The sequence below is a fragment of the Dendropsophus ebraccatus genome, chromosome 5, assembly GCF_027789765.1.
Source record: "Dendropsophus ebraccatus isolate aDenEbr1 chromosome 5, aDenEbr1.pat, whole genome shotgun sequence".
In the NCBI taxonomy this organism is placed as follows: domain Eukaryota; kingdom Metazoa; phylum Chordata; class Amphibia; order Anura; family Hylidae; genus Dendropsophus; species Dendropsophus ebraccatus.
The window spans coordinates 43734764-43757419 of NC_091458.1; the positions used below are offsets into that span (position 1 = coordinate 43734764).

At 43.4% G+C, this 22656-nt stretch overlaps 1 protein-coding gene across 1 annotated transcript; it reads right to left on the minus strand.

The window, feature by feature from the left end:
- Window positions 1-969: 969 nt before the first annotated feature.
- On the minus strand, window positions 970-22629 carry VPS36 (vacuolar protein sorting 36 homolog). The gene is made up of 14 exons (XM_069969966.1): window positions 22377-22629; window positions 18755-18823; window positions 18286-18356; window positions 17394-17508; window positions 16649-16732; window positions 14574-14660; window positions 7727-7759; window positions 7556-7633; window positions 5785-5919; window positions 4474-4539; window positions 3607-3671; window positions 3105-3189; window positions 2402-2478; window positions 970-2317 (listed from the first exon to the last, which is right to left on the minus strand). Exons 1-14 carry the CDS (start codon window positions 22542-22544, stop codon window positions 2224-2226), a joined length of 1227 nt encoding a protein of 408 aa, XP_069826067.1. The 5' UTR covers window positions 22545-22629; the 3' UTR covers window positions 970-2223.
- Window positions 22630-22656: the final 27 nt, after the last annotated feature.

Sequence of the window (22656 nt, forward strand, 5' to 3'; positions counted from 1 at the left end):
TAGATTTAAAAAAATGTTAAAGGGGTTGTCCAGGATTAAAGGGCTACTCAGGCGCAGCCGTAATTTTCAGATCTGGCTGGGGAGGGGGTGGTTATGGGCGGCGGAGGTCACGAACCTCCCCGGTTCCAGCGCCGGGTCCCGGATCGCGGAGCCCCGTACCCCCGTCCCGCTTCCGGGTCTGAGCTGCTGCACAAGGTGTAAAGTCTCAAGGCAGCTCAGCCATTCAGCGGCCGAGGTGGGGCTCCGCTACGGCCGCTGATTGTTTGCTGTGGCAGCTCAGCCAATCACAGCTCAGCTTTCATTTTACCAGAGCTAAAAGCTGAGCTGTGATCTCCCCCATAGTGTTTCTTTAACTTTATTTATATGTTGGGGGTTATTTACATTTAATTTTACTGTCCTTCACTTTCTGATTCCCGAATGACAGGCATAATACATTGCAATGCTGATCTGCACTGCAGTGTATTATGCCGGTCACTGCCATAGCTGATCAGACTGTGCCTTAGAGCTGAGCCTAATCAGCTTCTGTAGTTTTGACACAACTCATGAAGACATTCGGTTGTCATAGCTACTATTGGGACTCTACGATCACTTCTCAGAGCGCTGATGGTGAACAGAGGGAGAATTCTGCCCCTGTTATTTCTATAGATGCTGCGATCACACTGATTGTGGCACCTAAAGAGTTAACTGCCAGGATCCAATCGCAATTCGGGTTCTGGCAGTTGCGGTGGGTGCTTACAGCCGGGTCCCACTGTGGATGGCGGGGCTACAGCTTCTGGGTAGGGATGGTCCAAACCAAGTTCGTTCGGGTTCGTATGAACCCGAACTCTCGGTAATGATTCCCGCTGTCTGCCCGCTCCGTGCAGCAGGCGGATCCAGCGGGAGGACCGCCTGGAAAACTGGGATACAGCCATAGCCATAGGCTGTATCCCAGTTTTCCAGGCAGTCCTCCCGCTGTATCCACCCGCTCCACTGAGCGGGCAGACAGCGGGAATCTGATGCCGAGCGTTCGGGTTCATACGAACCCGAACCTCGGAGAGTTCGGACCATCCCCATTTCTGGGCCCATTTCGTCCACGGACACGACTGAACGTCCATAAGCAGGAGCAAATGAGAAAAATGGACACACAGTTGTGCCCGCGATCTTGAACAGGTTAACTTGCTCACAAAGTGTAACACACAAGCAATGTAATTTGTTAGTATTGAGGTAAAAGACAGAATATACAGTAAATGTACTCTTAATACAGGTGGTTCTAAAATAAATGCCCCTGTAAAAGCTGCATTCAATGCCCTGAGAGTCACAGATAAACTCACCATCAACATTTTAAATGAAATCTAAATCTAAAAAGGTTAGGAACTCTTATACTCTGCATTCCAGTCATTATGAGCCATCAGATGTATACAGTCTATACACTGAACACACAAATAGAACTGTACACTGTAAACCCCCTCTAGTGGTGGCTGAAGGCAGGCAGTATTTTATCATTTATCTATGTGGCCATACAGACTACTTGCATCTCTCTAACAGACAAACTGAGCTGTAACTATTACAGCAATAATTTGAAATATTTGTGGCCTTAACCAATTACTATACAGATTGTGAGCCTTAAAGAGATCCTGTCATCTAGACAACGGTCACCAGGTAGGACTTGATAAGAATGTTGCAGTGAAGGTTTATACCAAATTATACATGAATCTGTATAGGACTGCATCATAAAGACAAGTTCCCTGCAGACAGAGGCAAGAGAAAGCCAAAACAAACAATACTTCTCTCTTACTTGATGGATGTTGTGCCATCTCCCTCCCCCGCCCCTTCCTGGACACTTGGACAGAAAACATGATTTATTTTTTAACATCCCAAACAGCCATCAGTTATTGTTATCAAGGTCTCCTCCAAAACTGGTAAGCAAAATTTACAGATTTGTGCAAATAAATGATTATTGTAAAGTTTGAGACAATTTTATACCAAAACCATTCCCCCCCCCCCCCCCATGGTGTTTTAAGCGGGATATTCACTAAGGTCACTGGTGGAAATTTATCAAAACAGAAGGATTTTCCCTTATGAACCAATGAAAAGGTTGTTCTCATCTTTATGAAGGTGTTTATGTCCAAATATCCTTTCGTTATGTAAGACTTCTGTAAACTCTATGGCCAATACCATGCGTAGGTGCAATCCGTGACATAATCTAATCTTCGCCGCCATTATACATGTAATGTAAGCAGATGGTTAATTCTGCGTTAAGAACAGGTTTGGATAGAAACGCAAACCCTCGACTGAATCATCCCGGCAGAGATGCCCCATGTTTTCGGCGAGAAGCAATCTGGTAAAGAGAAGAACAATGCAGTCAGAGCAGTCAACAAGAGCAAGAAAGGGGAGAAAAACCATGAAACCAAAGTGGAAATACCTTTCTTTGGCCAATAAAACAGACATTCCCACAATCTTGGCAAATTCCTCAGAAGTCAGCGAGCCCTTTTCCGATACCTGGTACAAAGAAAGCACACAAAAAATAATGTATCTTTTACTTGTCATTGTATGTTTTATCTTCTCATTCACTCATTTCTTCTCCTGGTTCCCTAAGGACATTTCTGATATAGATATTGATTTACATATGTTTGTGGTTACCTTGAGTGAAAATGCTGCACAACTGCGCAGTTTTCATTCATTTTAATACATTATCAACTTGCAGGAATGTTCTAGGTTCAGATTTCTAAGTAGATCTGTCCTCCCAGTAATATATACTGAATGTCTAGAGTTTGCTGTATATGTTTGGCTCTCTCTCTGCACAGCCCATGCAATTCTTCCTGCGGACTGCCTATTGTGTGCTCTCCTCCCTATTGACAGTCTGTGCAAAAACCCTCTATATATACTCTACTCTGTCCAAACACGCCCTGAGCTCATGTATATCACCTTCCCCTTCTTAGACAACCTCACTAGACAATAGGTTTTTTTTTTCGTTTATACATTACCTGAACTTACTGTATGCCAGAGAGATGGCAGTCACAAACACCCCATTTCCCATTCAGTGTCTCCAGGGGCGATTACAGACTCATCTCAGTAAACGTAGACTCAAAATCAAGATATGTAACATACACAAGAGATGAACATACCGTTTCTAAGGCAGAAGCTACCATTTCCTCTTCATTGTGAGACTGATGTTCAATTACCATAACCCCACTATCGAAAATACGAAGCCTGAAATAAAATAAAAATAATTAAAAAAGGGGGAGGGGCAGAATGATCAGACCAGATCCCTGCGATCATACAAACACAGTCATCATACCACACATTACAGGAGGTTACACACATGCCTATACATTTAAGAAGCCTGTAGACATAATGCATATTGTTTTACATCCTGGAAAACAAACAGCAAGCATTGTTTCATCTACTACCTAGCTGCCTCCTTTGTCTAATTGTTAGGTGCCTTTGACATGTACACGAATGTGAAACTAGACAGGAAGTCTATCCTGGGCCTCCACATAACATTTCATCCAGCAATCTGCCAAACGCTTATTTGTGAGCAGGGAAGGAAAGTGTTTGAGTCACAGACTGAAGGGCTGAAGAGAAAGCAGTACAATAATACCAATAATACAAGAAATAACATCTTACCGCAGTGGAACTTTTAGGGACTCAAACATTTTGCAGGCATTCACCAAATCCTCTGGGGAAAGCAACTGCAAAGAGATCGACTCTATTAGATATGCAAAATCTTTTTAGTTTTCATATTTTTATCCATTGGAGGCAGTTCGGCCCCCTCACACTTTAAGAAAATCTGTCCAGATTATAGGACCTTAATTGTCCAGAATTCCAGCACAGATTCCCCCATAGAACCCTTTGGGGGCAGACCATCCGGACAGCTTTTAAAAGCATATCTGGAAACAGTCCAGAATTCCGGATGCACTGCACGGCAACCCGGGGCAGTGCCAGCAAGCACCACTAGGTGCTGACACTAACCCTTTAACTGTAGGAGCTCCTAATAAGGAGAGCATACAGTTAAATGCAGCGCTGTATTTGACAGGGTCAGGAGCTATTGGCTTCTGGCCCTGCTAACCGCTCTTCTGGCCAGAGGCAGAATTATGCCTCTGGCCACAAGAGGCTGCTCTCTCCCCTCCAGGGAGAGAGGGGGAGAAGCCATCTGGTGCATTAGGTATGTATTTTTTTTCTCCTCCATTTTTACAGTCAGGAAACACTGATAGTTTTCTGTACCCTCCTAAAAGGCTTCCTGATCAGTGTTTCCTGACCATAAAAACGGTCAATGAAGTGGGAAAGGGGCCTAATATAGTGTTATGGGTCTAAGTTATTCAGCTGGTCATGAAATTTACTTTGGCTCTTTAGACATGATAGGGATTGTTGTTTTTTGTTTTGCAACAGCAGGAAGGCCATAGATTCTCCCCTTCTAGGTTATGGTGTATGTTGCAGGAATAGCAAAAAAAAAAAAAAGTTATAGTCAGGCCATATTCCCTATACCAGACTTACCTCCATACCCCTGGCTCGATTTACTAAGCAATATACTTCTGTAAGTGACATTATTCCCCCTCTTTCCTGAAAAAACACAAGGGCAAAAAAAAGTTGTAATCCTGGTTAAGTAAAAAGTCGTACATATACAGGATAACAGTGATGTGCTTATTGAAGGGACCTAGCTATTTATTGAAAACCTAACTGTTGGTACGGTAGCTACAGATTTTCCCAAATATATAATATTGCATGACCATCATTTCTAGGGTGGCAAGAGCGGTGTACATGTCATGTGGGTATAAAGGAACAGGTACCCCTTAAAGGGGAACTATCAGGAGGTTAAACGAATCTAACCTGCTGATATGTCCCTATTGCACAGGATACGCCGAGGAGGAAGGCACGTCTATTACTCCTCATGCAGTTAGTCACATGCTCCACGGTCCGGTGATACCGTTAGGAGCACTGCCTGCCCCCATAGCACTAATCTGGCCCACTCTATTGTCATTAGAAAGGGGTAGGCTGGCCGGGGTGTATCGGTGCTATGTGGCGGGCAGTGCTCCTAACTGGTGACCCAGTGCTCCTAACAGTCTCACTGGACTGTGGAGCAAAATATTAACTGAATCAGAATGGTGCCGAGGATGAAGGTAAGAAACATACCCTCCTGTGCAATAGTGACATATCAGCAGGTTAGATTCCCTTTAAAGGGGTAGTGCGGCGTTTAAAAATTATTCACTAAATAACACACATTACAAAGTTATACAACTTTGTAATGTGTGTTATGTAAGTGAATGGCCCCCTTCCCCGTTTCCCCCTACCCCCAGATGTGTGGTGCAGTATACTCACCAGATTACTGCCGCCCCAGCCGTCCCTCATGCCGGCCCCCCTCTGCCGCGTCATCAGCTGCTCAGCCTCGATTGGCTGAGCATAACTGTGCCCAGGTGGCCGGGGTTGACAGTAATCTGGTGAATATACTGCACCACACTTCCGGGGGTGGGGGGGGGGACACACAGGGAAGGGGGCCATTCACTTACATAACACACATTAAAAAGTTGTATAACTTTGTAATGTGTGTTATTTAGTGAATAATTTTTAAACACTGCACTACCCCTTTAATATTTTAGCATGCTAAGACTTCATGGATTCATTCAAGCGATTCATTGCAATTGCTCTTTGCAACCCTGCTCTCTAAAGTATCCATTTGCCCACATAGGGTAAAATGTCAGGGGTTAACCTAATGGGATGACCACCTCCACTGACTAATACATTCCAAAAATCTTTTGAATTTTAAAGAGTATGCATAAAAAAAAATAATCAAAAACTACCTCCACTCACCTCCAAGGGGGTCTGTAAGATTGTGGCGAGCTGTTTTGCTAACTGCATGTGGTAGTGTGTGCCTGATCCGTGGGTCTCCCGTGTCACTGGATTGGCTATTCCCATGCTCAGAAGGTAGGACTTAAACTTTATTGTCTACAAAAAAATTTGGAAACTACATATCAATAGTCACAGACATATTAGGCCAGTCTCTGGTTTAGAAGGGATGCTCCATTTTTATAAAGTTTAAATATCTTAAAGAAGCAGTAAGGGACAAAACTGCTTTTAGAGTGCAGCATATGTTATTATTAACTAAAAGAGAAGGGGCTCTTGTGTATGCCTGTTTCAGTGCCCCCGCCTCCTGACCGTAAAAAAAAAAAGAAAGGGGAAAGAGAGTGGACATAAAGGGGTCTGAGAGCTGCCAGGAAGGATCTGATAGGTGATAATGTGGCTATATAGTTCAAAGGGAGTCAGCCACACAGGAGAGACTAATCCCCTACACATTACAGCATCTAATTTATTGGTTGTCAGAATGGAGATCATGTGACCCAACTGCAGTAATAAATGTAGGGATGCAGCTGAGCTGGGATGAAGCAGATGACACTGCAGGGATACTAGGGAAGATTGAGCATTATATAGCCAAAATAAACCATAAAGCAGTACTTCGATAATTGCATACTAAAAAACATTCTGATATCTTTTTGCTGTCCACCATCTACTTACTATCGCTCAATAATAGCATTCTTTGTAAACTTGATACAATGGTACGTCCTGATACTATGTTTTTTGAACCATAACAGTAAAGTCACAGAATTCTTTTTAAAGGGTATCTATGGCTTTTAAAGGGGTATTCCTATCTCAGATAATGATAACCAAGAGGAAAACACAAGTCAGTATACAGTGGCTATAGGTGTCCAGGATTACAGAGGGAAGGGCTGTTCTATTCCATTTCTGTAACTCCCATAGAAGTAAATGGAAGTTAAAAAAAAACAGTACAGCACTGTGAGACACATTGGGGGAGATTTATCAAACATGGTGTAAAGTGAAACTGGCTCAGTTGCCCCTAGCAACCAATCAGATTCCACCTTTCATTTTCCAAAGAGTCTGTGAGGAATGAAAGGTGGTTTCTGATTGGTTGCTAGGGGCAACTGAGCCAGTTTCACTTTACACCATGTTTGATAAATCTCCCGCAGTTTCTGTAACTGCCACTCACTTCTATAAGTTAGGCTTGGTTCACATCACGATTTTTACTATCCATCTCACTGTATCTGATTTGGAAGGGTTCTGTTGAATGTACAAAAAAGTAGTCAACCATTTTTTTATTTATAATGTAAGTCAATGGAAAACTGATTAAAATGGATTTGTTCCATTAAACATATACATTAAATCGATACCAAAATCGTGATGTGAACCAGGCCTTATGGAAACTGCACATATCAGACTGCTTGGCTATTACCATAACCTGGCAAAAAAAACGCTCAATACCAATCTTTTACCTCACGTAAAATACTTAAGACCATATTAGACAAATGATCTGCACTGAAAAAGGATTTTCCATACCCACAGATCTATTTATATTTTTAATATTAGTTCTGGAAATTAATGTGAAAGCATGAACATAGAGGAAAATCTCACAAAATGTAGACACGATAGCGGATATTTACAATGGAGGGGACTGGGCAGATGGCTGTATCCCAGACACAACTTTTCATCATGTTATTTCTGGATCGAGGTCTCTAAAAAACATTGTGGTGTTATTGTTTCCGTTCCCCCTGGTAACCTGCCCTCATACCTCATCTTCTGTGATGTCTCCTTGTTTGTCTTTGATTTTGTTAGCTATCGATTTGGACAGTTCGACCATTTCCTTGGCCTGTAAAAATAATAGGAGACGACCGTCTTTCATTGCTCTGCTGACAGGAAATGGCGGCCTGAGCTCCGGGCTCATATTAATATATCACCATACCTTTTCCATAAGCTTGCTGAGATCTTCAAAGGCCTGGAAAACACAACAGTAGTTATGGCAATGGTGAAACTAACCACACAGATGCGTCCTAGACACAATTCTTGGATAAAAAAAATGGCCTCCTTATTAATACTAATGGAGAAACGCTTCCATATTGGAGAGGAGAGAATATATGTATATATTAGAGATGAGCAAACCGGGTTCGGGTTCGAGTCGAACTGAACCCGAACGTTTGGTATTTGATTAGCGGTGGCTGCTGAACTTGGATAAAGCTCTAAGCTTGTCTGGAAAACATGGATACAGCCAATGACTATATCCATGTTTTCCACATAGCCTTAGGGCTTTATCCAACTTCAGCAGCCACCGCTAATCAAATGCCGAACGTTCGGGTTCGGATCAACTCGAGCATGCTCAAGGTTCGATCATCTCTAGTATATACACTATCAATGGAATCAATGGGATAGTAATGGTGAGGGAGGAGTGTTTGTAGTGGGCTTCTGCTTACACAAGGCAGCCAATTTGAATAAGAAGATCTTCAGTATAATGCTTGGAGAAAAAGAGCTACTGAGGATTTGGACCACCTCTAACTCCTATCACACAACATGTAAAATGACTGATCATAGTTGTTCCCATAATGAAGAAGTCATATTTGCCTGTCCCAGTACCCCTGCAATGCAGCGGCATAGGTTATGGACCCCCCTCCCGATCCTGTGATGTTACAATCGGACTCAGATACGGCCACTCAGCCAGGCGGGACACCACTGCAATCACTGACTGGCTAAAAATGGGTAGTTCCCATTAGGTCATAACCATTAGGAGAAACATGAGACTGGCAGAAGTCCTGTGAGCTGGTGTGCACAGGGACGGTTAAGTATTACTTATTATGTACCCACCAACCAACCCCTGCCCACCAAGAGGTGAGGGGTGAGGAGGTAGATAGGAGAAGAACTAGCTGAAGGGACAGACTAACAAACAGAAAATTCAGTATTGACTCACAGCTTAGACTGTTCAGTATTGCTTTATAATGTCCTCCATGCTGCTTCTAAAGTGTATAGAGATACAGAAAAACTAAATACCCTCTTCTATGTGTTTGTGCAGAGAATAGAGGACATCATGGACGTTAGACTGCACCAACTAAATCATGAACACCTAAAGATTAGAGATGGAGCTCACAGAGGGGGGGAAACTGGTGAAAACGGCATATACACTATATAATGGCCATGAACAGTGCTACCCTCACGCACACACATGGCAGGTTATGTTAAAAAGTTACCCGAAACAACAGGGAATTGTACGAGATTAGAAAACCACCAGACATCCATTTCTAAAGGGAAATTAGCCATGAATTGCCTTATGACAAGTAGTTTTGTCAGCCCCCGGGCTTCATGAAAGAGGCTTTCTAGCAGGTCATAGGCTTCCTAGAGGTAATTAATAACAGGCTACAACTCATCGCTCAAAAAGAGGAATAGGCACACGCCTTACAGGAACTTCCTCATACAAACACAATACAACATCGCTGCCGTCTTATCAGCGGGCAGCAGCAGGCGCAGGAAGCCACCAGAGAGCTGAACAATCTCCCATTAACTACACACTATAGACAGAGAGGGCACAACTACTGCAGCCGGACGTCCCGCTATTTACCCACCTAACAAATAGTCCTCTGTGATTATTACTTTAATTGAGAACAACATGACCCGCCATAGCTCACCGTCCAATGTACGCCAATAGGAATTACCCTCTGCACATACAGTACAATGTTACAATAAAAGCTGTAGCAGCTCTGAATGGCACATATGGATGAACTATATAGCTTGCTCCTGTAAGTTGGCACTGTACGGGAATGCAAAACCGAAAAATCCAATACGTGTATGCATATATACAGGCCTGGGGTTAAGGAGTTAACGGACATTTGCAAATCTGAGAACAATGAACAGTGCAAAGCTTCTGATCTCTGTCCTGAGAGAGTCCAGACAGGAAAAATATGGATGTTACAGGAAGAGTTAAAAAAAAACAAAAAAAAGTTAACTATACGGTTTATGCAAAACAGACCTCTATCAATGCCAAGCAGGATACCATGAACACATGGCACAGTGATACACATTTGTGCTGCTCGTACTATTCCATCACACGCGAGCATAGACATAATTTTAGGCCTGGGCTGCACTGACTTTTTGCAGCGTGACTAGACTGGCATTAAAATCAGCACAAAAACTGTGCCCTGCTGAGAGCATCAAGGTGTCAAATTCCACGGCTGAGCAGCTGCATGCAAGCATCACATCACCAAGTGTAGAATGGAGTTAAGCACATCGCCAGTGAAGCAGTGGAAACACATGTGGAGTGATAGATGACACTTCTCTATCTGGCAGTCTAATGGTGCGTTTACACAGGCAGATTTATCTGACAGATTCTTGAAGCCAAAGCCAGGAACAGATCATAAACAGGGAACGCGCCATAAAGGAAAGACAGATTTCTCCTTTTTTCAAATCCATTCCTGGTTTTGGCTTCCATAATCTGTCAGATAAATCTGCCTGTGTAAACGCACCCTAATGCTGCGTTTAAACAGAACAATTATCGTGCAAATTTGCACGATAACGATCGAATTCGAACGATAATTGTACGTGTAAACGCAGCGAACGATCAAGCAACGAGCGAGAAATCGTTCATTTTGATCTTACAACATGTTCTAAAATCGTCGTTCGTAAAAAATTTGCAGAGCGTTCCGTGTAAACAGTCGTTCACCGATTTTACCTATGTGCGAGATAGGCTAACTGTCTCGTTTTTTTTTATTGCAGAAATCAGTAGTATAAGCGATTTTAAGAAACTCTGTAATAGGTTTCATCAGCCAAAAAAGCCTCCTTCTGTACTCAAGAAGCAATCTCCCAGCCTCCCCCCCTGACTTCTTATCTGTGCATTATCAGGCAAACACGTCTTCATTACAGAGAAGCCAGTGAAGACGGGCTCTGCTCTCTCCATTGTAAGCCTATGAAGGGGGGAGGGGCTATGGAAAAGAGGAGGGAGCAGGAAGGGGTGACATGAAGGTCAGCTGTTTGTAGACTCTCTGGGCACCTAAAACTCTGGATGGTTGTGTCTCAGGTGTCAGAAAGGTCAGTGCTTATCTATGAACTTACTGAGAGAAGATTGCAGGGTGTTGTGCTGTGTAGGACTGCTCCGTGCTCAGTCACTCCTAACAGCCCCTCCCCTCTCCATAGCCACATAATGGAGACAGAAATCCTGCTTCTTTTGATGTGAGGGGGGAGGCTGGGAGATTGCTTTTTCAGTCCAGAAGGAAACTCTTTTAGTACATAAAACCTATTACAGAGTTTCTTAAAATCGCTTGTACTGTTGATATTTAATGTTTTCAGAAAAATGACCCTGAAATGACAGTTACGCTTTAAGCGATCGCAAAACAATTTTTCTGTACGATATATTGTACTTTCTAAAAAAAACCATCGTTCTTTTGATATCAGTAATCGTACGATCAGGCAAATTATCGCTCCGTGTAAACGCAGCATAAGGGTCCATTTACACACAGAAAAGATTATCTGACAGATTATCTGCCAAAGATTTAAAGCCAAAGCTAAAAACAGACTATAAACAGAGAACAGGTTATAAAAGAAAGCCTGAGATTTCTCCTCTTTTCAAATCCATTTCTGGCTTTGGCTTCAAATCTTTGGCAGATAATCAGTCAGATAATCTTCCTGTGTAAATGATCCCTAATGGACAATTCTAATTCTACGTTTACACGGAGTGATAATTTGCCCGATCATACGATTAACGATATCGAAAGAACAATTTTTTTTTAGAACAATCAGCATTTAGACGGAACGATATATCGTACGGAAAAATCGTTTTGCGATCGCTTAAGCCTATCTCGCACATAGGTAAAATCGGTGAACGACTGTTTACATGGAATGATCTGCAAATTTTTTGCGAACGACGATTTTAGAACATGTTGTACGATAAAAATGAGCGATTTCTCGCTCGTCGCTTGATCGTTCGCTGCATTTACACGTACGTTTATCGCTCTAATTTGATCGTTATCGTGCAAATTTGCACAATAATCGTTCCGTGTAAACGCAGCATGAGTTTGGTGAATGCCAGAAGAACATTGCCTACATGGTGTCAGCTGTAGCAGGATAATTCTATGGGGGATGTCCATAGAATTTATTCTCTATCCAACTATGCTGAGGGCAAAATTCTGATGGAAGAATAGGGTGGCCGATCTGAAGATTACACGTAGTCTGACTGTAGATTAAGTTTTGAAAGTTGAGAAAACCCCTTCCAAGTCATACAACATACAACCATGACTGTAGCCAGTTCTATGGAATTATATAAGGACTATGAAAAATCCCCAACTTGTCCATTATAAACAACAAGGAAAATAAAAAAACGGCAAGTCAGGTCAGGCTCCAACAATGTCTAATCTCGGTTCTTACATATGAGCCTCTTATTGTCTGCTCCGGGTATCATAAAAATAACACCTGAATAATAGAAGATTCATAAGAAAATCCCCTGGAATGACAGAAATCACAAGTAAAAGCGGCATCGGGGAAATGATGTCATCACAAAGCTTATTTTATTCTTCTTGTCTGTATGCTTTAGGCACAGGGATGTAGGCACTGGGCGCAACCATATGCCGCTCTATGCAGCAACATACAATGGAGAAATTATTCAAGGGAGGAGTATCTCTATACTACGGTACATGATGGTGAACACCTTCATATTAAAAGGATTCAAGACATACATTTCATTTTACCACATTGCTGTGATCACTCATCACAAGGGAATCTGTCATCACTTTCATGCTGCCTGAACCACAAGTCGTCAGGGTAGACCCAGGTGTCTTTTGTATCTGTTCAGGTATAGGGGGGATCCATCAATAAGACCAAAGGGGCAGACAAAAGTTACTGGGGACCACCTACATCTCTACCTGTTCAGGTATAGTGGGAGATGCATCAATAAAGGCCATAGGGACAGGCCAAAGTCATTAGTAAGGAAGCATGAAGTAATAAGATGTTTCCTTTAAAGCGTAACGGTCATTTCAGGGTAATTTTTCTGAAAACAAATATCTATGGTACAATCGATTTTAAGAAACTCTGTAATAGAATTTATTTACCAAGAGAGTTTCCTTCTGAACTGAAAAAGCAGTTTTTCTAGCTCCCCCCTCACTTAAGAAGAATCAGGATTTCTGTGTCCATTATGCTCTATGGAGAGGGGAGGGGCTGAGAGGAGTGAGTGAGCATGGAGGAGAGAAATAGCAGTCCTGCACAGCACAACACCTTGCAATCTTCTCTCAGCAAGTTCCTAGATAAGCACTGACCTTTCTGACCTCTGAATCCAGGGTTTTAGGTGCCCAGACAGTCTACAAACAGCTGACCTTCATGTCTCCTCTCCCTCGGCCCCTCCCCCCTCCATAGGATATAATGGACACAGCAGAACAAGTCTTCACTGGCTTCTCTGTAATGAAGACGGATTTGCCTGATAATGAACAGATAAGAAGGAAGGGGAGGGGGGGGGGGGCTGGGAAATTGCTTTTTGAGTACAGAAAGAGGCTTTTTTGCCCAATAAAACCTATTATAGAGTTTCTTAAAATTGTTTATACTACTGATTTCTGCCCCCCCCAAAAAATATAAATATGACAGTTACGCTTCAAACATATTATATATATTGTGTGTGTGTGAAGGGGGGGGGGCACTATCCCTTGATCAAGTAAATGGTTCATGTATAAAGAACCAAGATTCCGCCTATGACATTACGCTGTTTGCAACTGATCACGGGTTTGCACCATCACGGGTAAATGGGGGTCCTAAAGAGGTTATCCCACCAACACCACTGCAGATAGGAAATGTCTGATCAATAGGAGCCCAACCACTGATATCCTCCCTAATCATGATAGGGCTCACACTGTCTCCCCCAAATTAAATGGAGCGGTGGTTCGATGTACATAGTGCGTTTCTATTCATTTCTGTGACCCACACTAATGTAGCCTATCTTCATCCATCAAGCCCATTGGGTTAAATGGAGAGGTAGTGTGCATGTCTGACCATGGCTCCATTCAAGCTAAGGGGAGGGGAGGCAAAGGATTCCCACCAATTAGCCCTGTATGTAAATTAGTCAAGACATGTGTGCTGCAGCTTGGCACCACCTCTCAGACACTTCAGCTTTGACCATAACTGAGCTGACAAAATCCTTTTAAAGGGGTACTCTGGAGGAAAGAAAAAAAATCAAATCAACTGGTGCCAGAAAGTTATACAGATCTGTAAATTAGAGCTATTAAAAAAAGGGTTTCAATCCTTATCAGCTACTGTATGTCCTGCAGGAAGTGGTGTGTTCTTTCCAGTGTTACACAGTGCTCTCTGCTGCCACCTCTGTTCATGTCAGGAACTGTCCAGAGCAGTAGCAAATCCCCATAGAAAAACTCTCCTGCTCTGTGGCAGCAGAGTGCACCTTTTCAGACTGGAAAGCATACATCACTTCCTGCAGGACATACAGCAGGAGTGGAATACTGGAGATTTTTTTTTATTTAATAGAAGTAAAATTACAAACAAAATTAAGGTAGCGTGACTCTGCTGACAGTTTCCCCTTGTGGGCTTATATATAATGCGTAATACTCTGTATTATACTATGTAAACAGAACACAATCTGCAATTCCTAAATTAGTTTCAAAGTTCCCTTTAAGATCTAATCACAAAACTCAGCAGCAATGCGCCCAATGCCTGACCTCCTCTTATCTATGCACTGGATGAAGAAAACTGTGGGCAGGACGGGATCTTTGGCTTATACCGATGGTGTACAGGAAACAAGCAGAACAGTACTGCATGAGTCAATGAGCGGAGGACACACTAACCTCGGAAATGTTTTTGTCCGTCTCTTTTCTTTTCTCCTCCAGCTTCCTCTCGATGCCCACAATCCCCACAGCTTTTATTCTCCCTGCCTTTGTAAGGAAGAAAAAAAGGAAAGAGGAAGGAAACAGAAAAAAAGTTCACCAAGTAAATGGTTTTTATGAAAGAAATCTTTATACCCTGCAGGATGTATCAAAGGGCGAAGTTTTGTACGAGACCCCAACCAATGTAATATCCGCTCATAGCGCCAACACTTTATTCCCAATGAATAAAAAAAAATAAAAAATCATCATATAAACTCACGGGCAAAATGATTCATTGTTTCCTGCTGCCCCTCACATAATGGGAATCAGTCAGCTGTAATTCAGGTTCCAAACTGAGGACGCTGTTAGGTCAAAGAGACACATGGTACCGTTCATATATCTGACTGTGCTTCCAAAATGTAAAAAATACTTTTATTCTTTGGTGAAAAGTGGGTTCCCAAGCCCCTGGAGTGCTGAGGGCTGTAATGGCACCTCTCCCCCATCCCTATCCCTGGTTGACGGAGTCACCTGGGGGTGGAGCCCTATCCCCAAATCTGGCTCCTGCACACAAATCAGATGAACAGAGCAGGAACAGGATTTGGAGCCCGAGCCCTGACTGTCATTTAAGTATGGAAATGGAGGTGGAATAAAGGAGCATTCACACTTTCCGTACTTCAGGAGCTTGGGAGAGCCACTTTAACATAATGTGTCAGAGAATAACAGCATTTTCTACATCCTGGAAGCACAGCTGGATATATGAAAGATACCATATGTCTCCTTGTCCTAGCATCTATCTTACAGTGTCAGCAGTTTAGAATGTAAATTACAGCTGACAGATTCACTTTAACATCTTGCAGATATGAATTACGTAGTAACTACTCTTTGAGAACTTTTTGTTGTTCACCAAGACAGCTTAAAAAAAAATAAATCCTTTCTGTCCTGTCACTGTGTGAGATACATAATGTGTACATCATACTACATGGGTTATTGCTGAAGCAGTGACACCAAATATATATATATATATAATTATTATTTTTTAAAATAAAGGGCTTTGTTAGGGAAACAATGGCTAGTGGGAGGGGTCTAACATCATTTTTTTTCTTTTATGCTTTGATTACTTTTATAATTGCAATTACTTTTATATACTGCAACCCCTCTGTACTACTCCTTAGATCCCTTCTACAATACAATGGGAAACTCCTGTGCCGTGTGTGTTAAACTTATATATGTACAAGTCAGAAGTGCAATGTGCTGCAGAATATGCTGACACTATAAAAATAAACATTATTTATAATATGGCAGACCAGGGGGGGATGAGCACTGTGAGACCTCTGGCTGCCATGACAACCCGTTGTCACCCCTTGATTATACCATAGAAGCATTGATGGCGTGACATAGGTAGCCACCAATTTAACCAACATGATGCCACTATATGCACTGACCATGGCACCTATAGGGGTTATGCAGTTGGGAGCTAGCTGACACCTCAGCTCGAATTCCACACTACCATTGCCCCATAATTGTAGGCCGCTGCGTAGGAAGGGGTTAAACTTGCATTTAGGAAGGTATAAATATCCTTTAATCTAGGCAGTTCAAAGCAATGGTAGATAACTCATATTCCTTATGTCCTGGGATTTTATGATGAAGATCAATCACAGGTAACTATGACAAGCCAACTATGTGCGGCCTCAGGCACATTGATTATCCATGCAGAGTAGGAACTAACAGTACAGAGACCTGTATGGGCAAAGGAACCTCCATATTCTACAGAGTCATGAGCAGCAAATCTGCAGAGTTATGTGATACAGCAGCCGTGGATATAACATTAACCAGTTACATATAAAAGCTGGGACTCAATCCACGTGGACATTGTGACTCTAGTTTTGTTCAGTTAAAGCTTGGTGACACCAAACAAATAAGATACATAGGTATATATATATTTATTTTTTTATTATTTTTTTTATGCTTACATTTTTTTCTAATGCACATAACCTAGTTATCAGACTTGGGCCACGGCAATCAGAACCAGAAGGCGATATGGCGGCCATAATTCTCACCTGAGGACCTTTTGCCATCTGAATAGCGGGTGATGCCCTCTCCCATCTCTTCTGGGTCAGCTCCTCTGACAGTCGCCGGTTAAACTGCACCCAAGCACATAGGACAGGATAAGTGTCTGCAGATAATGCTAACTTTAAAGCGTACCTGTCATTAGAAAAAACTTCTGACATGTCAAAAGTTTTGATCAGTCAGGGTCTGAGTGTTCAGATCATGATCGTTCACGAGAAGTCATGGCCGCTGTGCCTTCCTCTCCCCGCTCCATAGACTTACAATATGCAGCCGTCCAGGTCACGTGACACAGTGTCCAGAGGGAAGACGCTAAGCTCAGACATTTCCCAGCTCGTTCTTTTCATCGGCCATGGGAAAGCTCTCTGTAGGCCCTATTCCACGGAACAATTATTGGTCGTATTCGGCCGATATCGGCCGTTACAACCGATAATCGTCCCGCGGAATGTAGGGCAACGATCAGCCGACAGCGATCATGATCATCCGGGCAGCCCCACCATACCCCCCCCCCCCCCCCCGCAGCTCCCCAGCCTCACCCGCTTGCTGCTGCCGCGTGTAATAGCGCCAGCAGTGAGCAGGGTATGAGGAGCAAACAAGCGCTGACAGCACTTGTTTCCTCCTCAGAGTCGGGCCGTGGAATAGGGCCTTGTGACATGTCAGAAGTTTTTTCTAAGGGAAGGTGCACTTTAAGCCAAGCTGGGATTCATTTATTTTCCTATACTCCTACTGGCCACTTACCTCAATCTGACCATGTTCTCTGAAGGATAACTTGACATGTGAGTAGCGGCTGGTTTGGTATGGTCCAGGTTCTTTGTTTGGAGAGGGAGGGTGGAGATGGACAACAATTTTGGCACTATAAAGATATAGTAGAATAGTTTGTGGTGGGTACATAAAAGCTCTTGCTTTACCCATTTATCCTAACTATCTTTACAGCCATCCACCTCAATGTCTATACATATACATACATGACATATATGCAACCAAGTGCAGTTGCTCATGGACCAAACTTCCTCTTTGGTGCAGGTTCCTAGCCTCTACTACTGACAGAACTCTACTACTGGCTCACAATTACTGGTGGGCTCTTAGGCTAGGGATACATGGTGACTTTGGCAACATCTCACGTCATCTCAGGTTAGTAAAGTAACAAAAAAAAAACTGTCAATCAAGTAGGGATAAGGATAGGAGGGGGAGCAGGGGGGGAACCAGAACCCTCAGCACCGTACACTGTATAGTGGCTGTACTGTGTTACTGCAGCTCAGCTCCCATTCACTACGGGGAAGCCTTAATCTCAAAACTGGTGCAGGTCCAAGAGGTGGAAATCCCATCTACCAGACACCCACAAACTATGCCATACATGTCTAGAGCTGAATACCCCTTTAAACACTTTGATATGCCGTCCTCTGACCCTATGATAGACAGTAATACATATAGTAAGTGTCTATGAGAGATGGGAGATTACACTGGGAGCCCTACTGGGTACAAGGACTGTTGGGAATGATGACATATCAGTGCTATATGGGAAATAACACACATTTTTACCCAACAAAAACTGAACCCCCAGAACTTTTATTTGTGCATTTCACTTTATGGCTTCCTCTAGGACCTGTCTGTATAACTATACCATAGTCACCTTTTTCCAATGCCCCCCGCTTGTTCTTCTGAGAACACGATCTGAGAAAGTGGAACCGCAAAACAGAAATCCTGCACATAAAGAGGAAAAAACAAAAACTGAAAGATCATAAAGAAAAATACAATGTTTATTATAAGTATTTTTTTATTTTGAAGTGGCCGTTTTTTTAGTTTGCACTCGTCCCCCATATTCTTCCCCTTGTGTCACATGACCTATGACATAATCAAATTTCCCTGCTCCAGTGACCTATACACCAGACTTGGTATATTAACCCCCAGTTTGTAAGCTAGGTAACAGGGATCTGACTGAAGCAAGCCCTGTCTGTTACGCTACAGTTCATACAACAAGCTACTGAAGCATAGGGTGGGTAAATGTAACTTGTATTGAATGGGAAATGATTGGCTACCCAAAGCAGGTCTGGCCCTTTAGGAAAACTCCTTCACACCGGCAGGTAACAGGTGGGACTTACATGATTCTTCTGGTCTCTCCACATAAGCCGGTGTGTTGTCAGAAGGAGCGTGCCTGACTCAAATTTTCTCTGGTAGAAAACAAAATTTAGAGAATAACTTCAAACAATGGGGAAGTATATACCGATATAGACATTATATACAGTCCAGTAAGGTGGTATACATGTATAACAGCTCTGCACACAAAATCCTGCATGGCCTTGCTTCCCTATACAGTACAATGATGAGACATGGTGGCCCAACTTATGCCACACATGAAAGGCATCTCCTGGCATATGCTGGATATACTGGGACCTATGGAAACTTTTGGCTTGTACATTGGGAGCTTTCTCACCATATATGCCAAGTGTAGTGAAAGAAGCTAAAACCTAAAGCACATACTGCCATCTAGAGGATTTGCAGAGTAACAACTATAGGATGTCTTCCCACTCCAGATTACCAGGTTTGTGGCACTGCAAATCCCAGCAGACTATACACAAAGTGAGTAGCAATCAGCCAGTGATCTCCGCTCCAACACACTGGTAATCCGTCAAATGGATATTCAGCCTATTCCCCATATTTAAGAAACTATTACATCACTTTTTTTTACAATAGTCATAGTATGAGATCTAATGTAAAGTTATGCAGTCTGGGCGACACATGGACATACACCGTCCGCAGACAGATCTGGCTGTAATACACTGTACAGATGGGCTCCTGCTCCTATATAGCTGAGATCTGAGCTAATTCCTAGCCACTTAAAGGAGTTATCTGGGATTAGAAAAAGCACAGCTACTTTCTTCCAAAAATTGCGCCACCCCTATCCTCAGGTTGTGGTATTACAACTCAGCTCCATTCACTTGATAATAATGATAATGATGATAATAATAATAATAATAATAATAATAATAATAATAATAATCTTCCCCTTGGAAGATTGGGCTGATTGGTTCCCTTTAAAGCAGAAATCTGGCTATTTTAAAAATCTCACCATATGGCAGGGGGGAACATATTAAACAATCACTGCTTACCTCTTCCCGTGCCACTGAAGCACTGTGTCACAGGCTCCGGGACCCCCACTGGAAGGCATCCCCCCTCCTGGTGTTCTGATGTCGCCAAGACTCAGGGGAAAATACAGACCCGGCTGATCGATTGCCCCATCAGCTAATCAAAGACTGAAGAGGTATACTGTACAAATCCAATTCCACCAACAGATCTGACGACAGATTATCTGCCAAAGATTTGAAGCCAAACCCAGGAACAGACTATAAACAGAGAACAGGTCAGAAAGGAAAGACTGGATTTCTCCTCTTTCAAATCCACTCCTGGGTTTGGCTTCAAATCTTTGGCAGATCGTCAGATCTGTTGGTGGAATAGGGCCTTAACTGACTGGCTGAGTGGGTAGTCCATCAATTGGGTTGTGATGTTGCAGTCAAAGGAGATCCTGGAGCCCGGCAGGAGTCCTGGAAAGGTGAGGCAGTGCTGCAAAGCACAGGTAAGTAGTGATTTTAGTATAATCCACCCACCCCCGTTAATTTTTTTATTGGGCGAACCTCTGCTTAAGAGCGAATGTACCCTTTACTAACCAATTTTTTTTTCACTTCCCTTATTGGTGTGGAAATCCCAGTGGCAGGGTCCATTTTTCCAAACGCCACCCGGTTCCCACGCTTGGTGCCAGTATTCTTCATGTGCACTGACCCGCTCTATGCGCTGGAGTCGGGCATGGCGCCTCTGGTGTAATGATACCCCTTCTGTGAGGCGCATCCATTAGAATCAAGCCTTGAAATTGGCACATTGGGAGTGTCACACACGCAAGAACTGGGCGACATTTTGAAAAATGGACCCCGCCACTGAGATACCTGTGCCTACAAGGTAGTGGGGAAAAATTTCAGTTAGCAAATGGTAGATTCGCTGTAAGTGGCGCCAAGTTGTAATACTACACACAACCTGAGGACAGGTTTTGCGCAATGTTCATCCAATACTGGAAACCATCTGTAATTCCTATCCCATTTAGCAATTATATATATATATTTTTTTTTTTTGAAACCTTAAAGTGTCACTGTCACCATAAAAAAAACTTTTGACATGCCATAGAGACATGGAAAATAGGAATGCAACAGCATCCAAGTGAAATAATCTTCAACGTTTTATTGCAAAATCAAGGGGACAAATATGACGTTTCGGCTACACAATGAGCCTTTGTTAAGTATCCTTGACAAAGGCTCATTGTGTAGCCGAAACATCGTATTTGTCCGCTTGATTTTGCAATAAAGCATTGAAGATTATTTCCCTTGGATGCTGTTGGACTCCTGGTTTTCAGGTCTTCTGGTCCACTTGGGGTTGTGGACCCTCCATTGTGCATCCTTCACTCGGCCGCATTACTTGGGACCACTGGTGCTGTTGGACCCTCTTCATTCTGCTCCTGATGCCACAGAGACATGTCAGAAGTTTTTATCAGTCCGAGTGTTCACACCTGTACCAATAAGGAGAACGAGTTGGGAGAAGACTGCGCTAAAGGCCCTATTCCACGGAAAGACAAACGACTCATACAGCAACGATCTGCAGCTGTTGCTCTGTGGAATAGAGGCGGCTGCTGTATGCTATGGGCTGCCCGGACGATCTAGTGATCACCCGGGCAGCCGCCCCCCCCCCCGCACCTTCCCGCGGCCCCTCCCGCACTCACCTGCTCGCTGCTGCCGTGTGGAGTAGCGGCAGCAGTGAGCGAGGAACAAGGTGCAAACGAGCGCTAATAGCGCTCGTTTGCTCCTCTCAGTTGGCCTGTGGAATAGGGTCTTAAGCGCTCTCCCAACTCTGTGTCACGTGATCAGGCCCATAACATAAATCTATAAAACCCAACTGATCATGCTAAAACAGAGCAGGAAGCGGACGTCCTCCCCTCGCTGGTTCCAAAAATCTGAACTCTCAGACCCAATACGATCAAAACTTTTAACAGGACAAAAAGTTTTCTATGCTGACAGTGACACTTTAAAGTGACTGTACCACCAGGCCCAGGCTGAAGCACTGGAGGCAACCGACCCACCCCCAGTGCGAAGAAACCCCAGCCCCTCCATGACGTGACTCCATTAGAATCAATGGAACCCTATCATAGAGAGGCTAGGGTTTCCTCCCACTAAGGGTGGGTTGGCCTGTCTCCAGTGCTTCAGCCTGGGCCTGGTGGTACAGTCACTTTAAGAGTATGTTCACACAGGTTGGGTATGCTGTGGATCTTCAGCTTTTCCAAACTTAAAAGATAAAAAAAAAATGTATATAAAATCTCCAGTTACAGATTTGGGAGAATCCGCAGCAGGTCTGCCCTGTGGGAACATAGCCAAAGCTGGGATCAGTGATTGTCCCGGGACCAGGGTGCCAATCACATGACCAGGGTGCCAATCACATGACCAGGACTGGTTCTCCTCCTCTGACAGTAAACAGTTCCTGATAACAGCAGAGATCATAGAGAAGAACAGTGAAGAATTGATGAACTATCCCAGAGAGCTGTATTACAGTAGTGTCCCCCAGCTGCTCCAAATCAACAATTCCCATAATTCCCTGACAGCAGAATGGCATGATGGGAGTTGTAGTTTAGCAACACCTGCACAGCCATAGACGGGAAAACAGCGGTATAGAAGACAGAATGATGTCCACCTTGTCCTCCCCATCTGAGAGGCGCACTCCCCGCTGCTGGATCACCAGGGTCTCGTCTATCTCCAGCAGCCCGGAGCACCAGGAGAAGCGGTCCATGTCCACAGCATAGGTGACAGCAACCAGGAAGAAGTTCAGGCGTAGAATCTTCAATGACGGTGTAAGGATCATGTGATCAGTCACATGTGTGGGTGGCGCCAATCATGAGCCGTGCGGTTTGTGGTCCATCATAGAGCTCAAGTGCCCTAGTGCGCATGCGGGTTAAACGCTTTTAATAAACCAC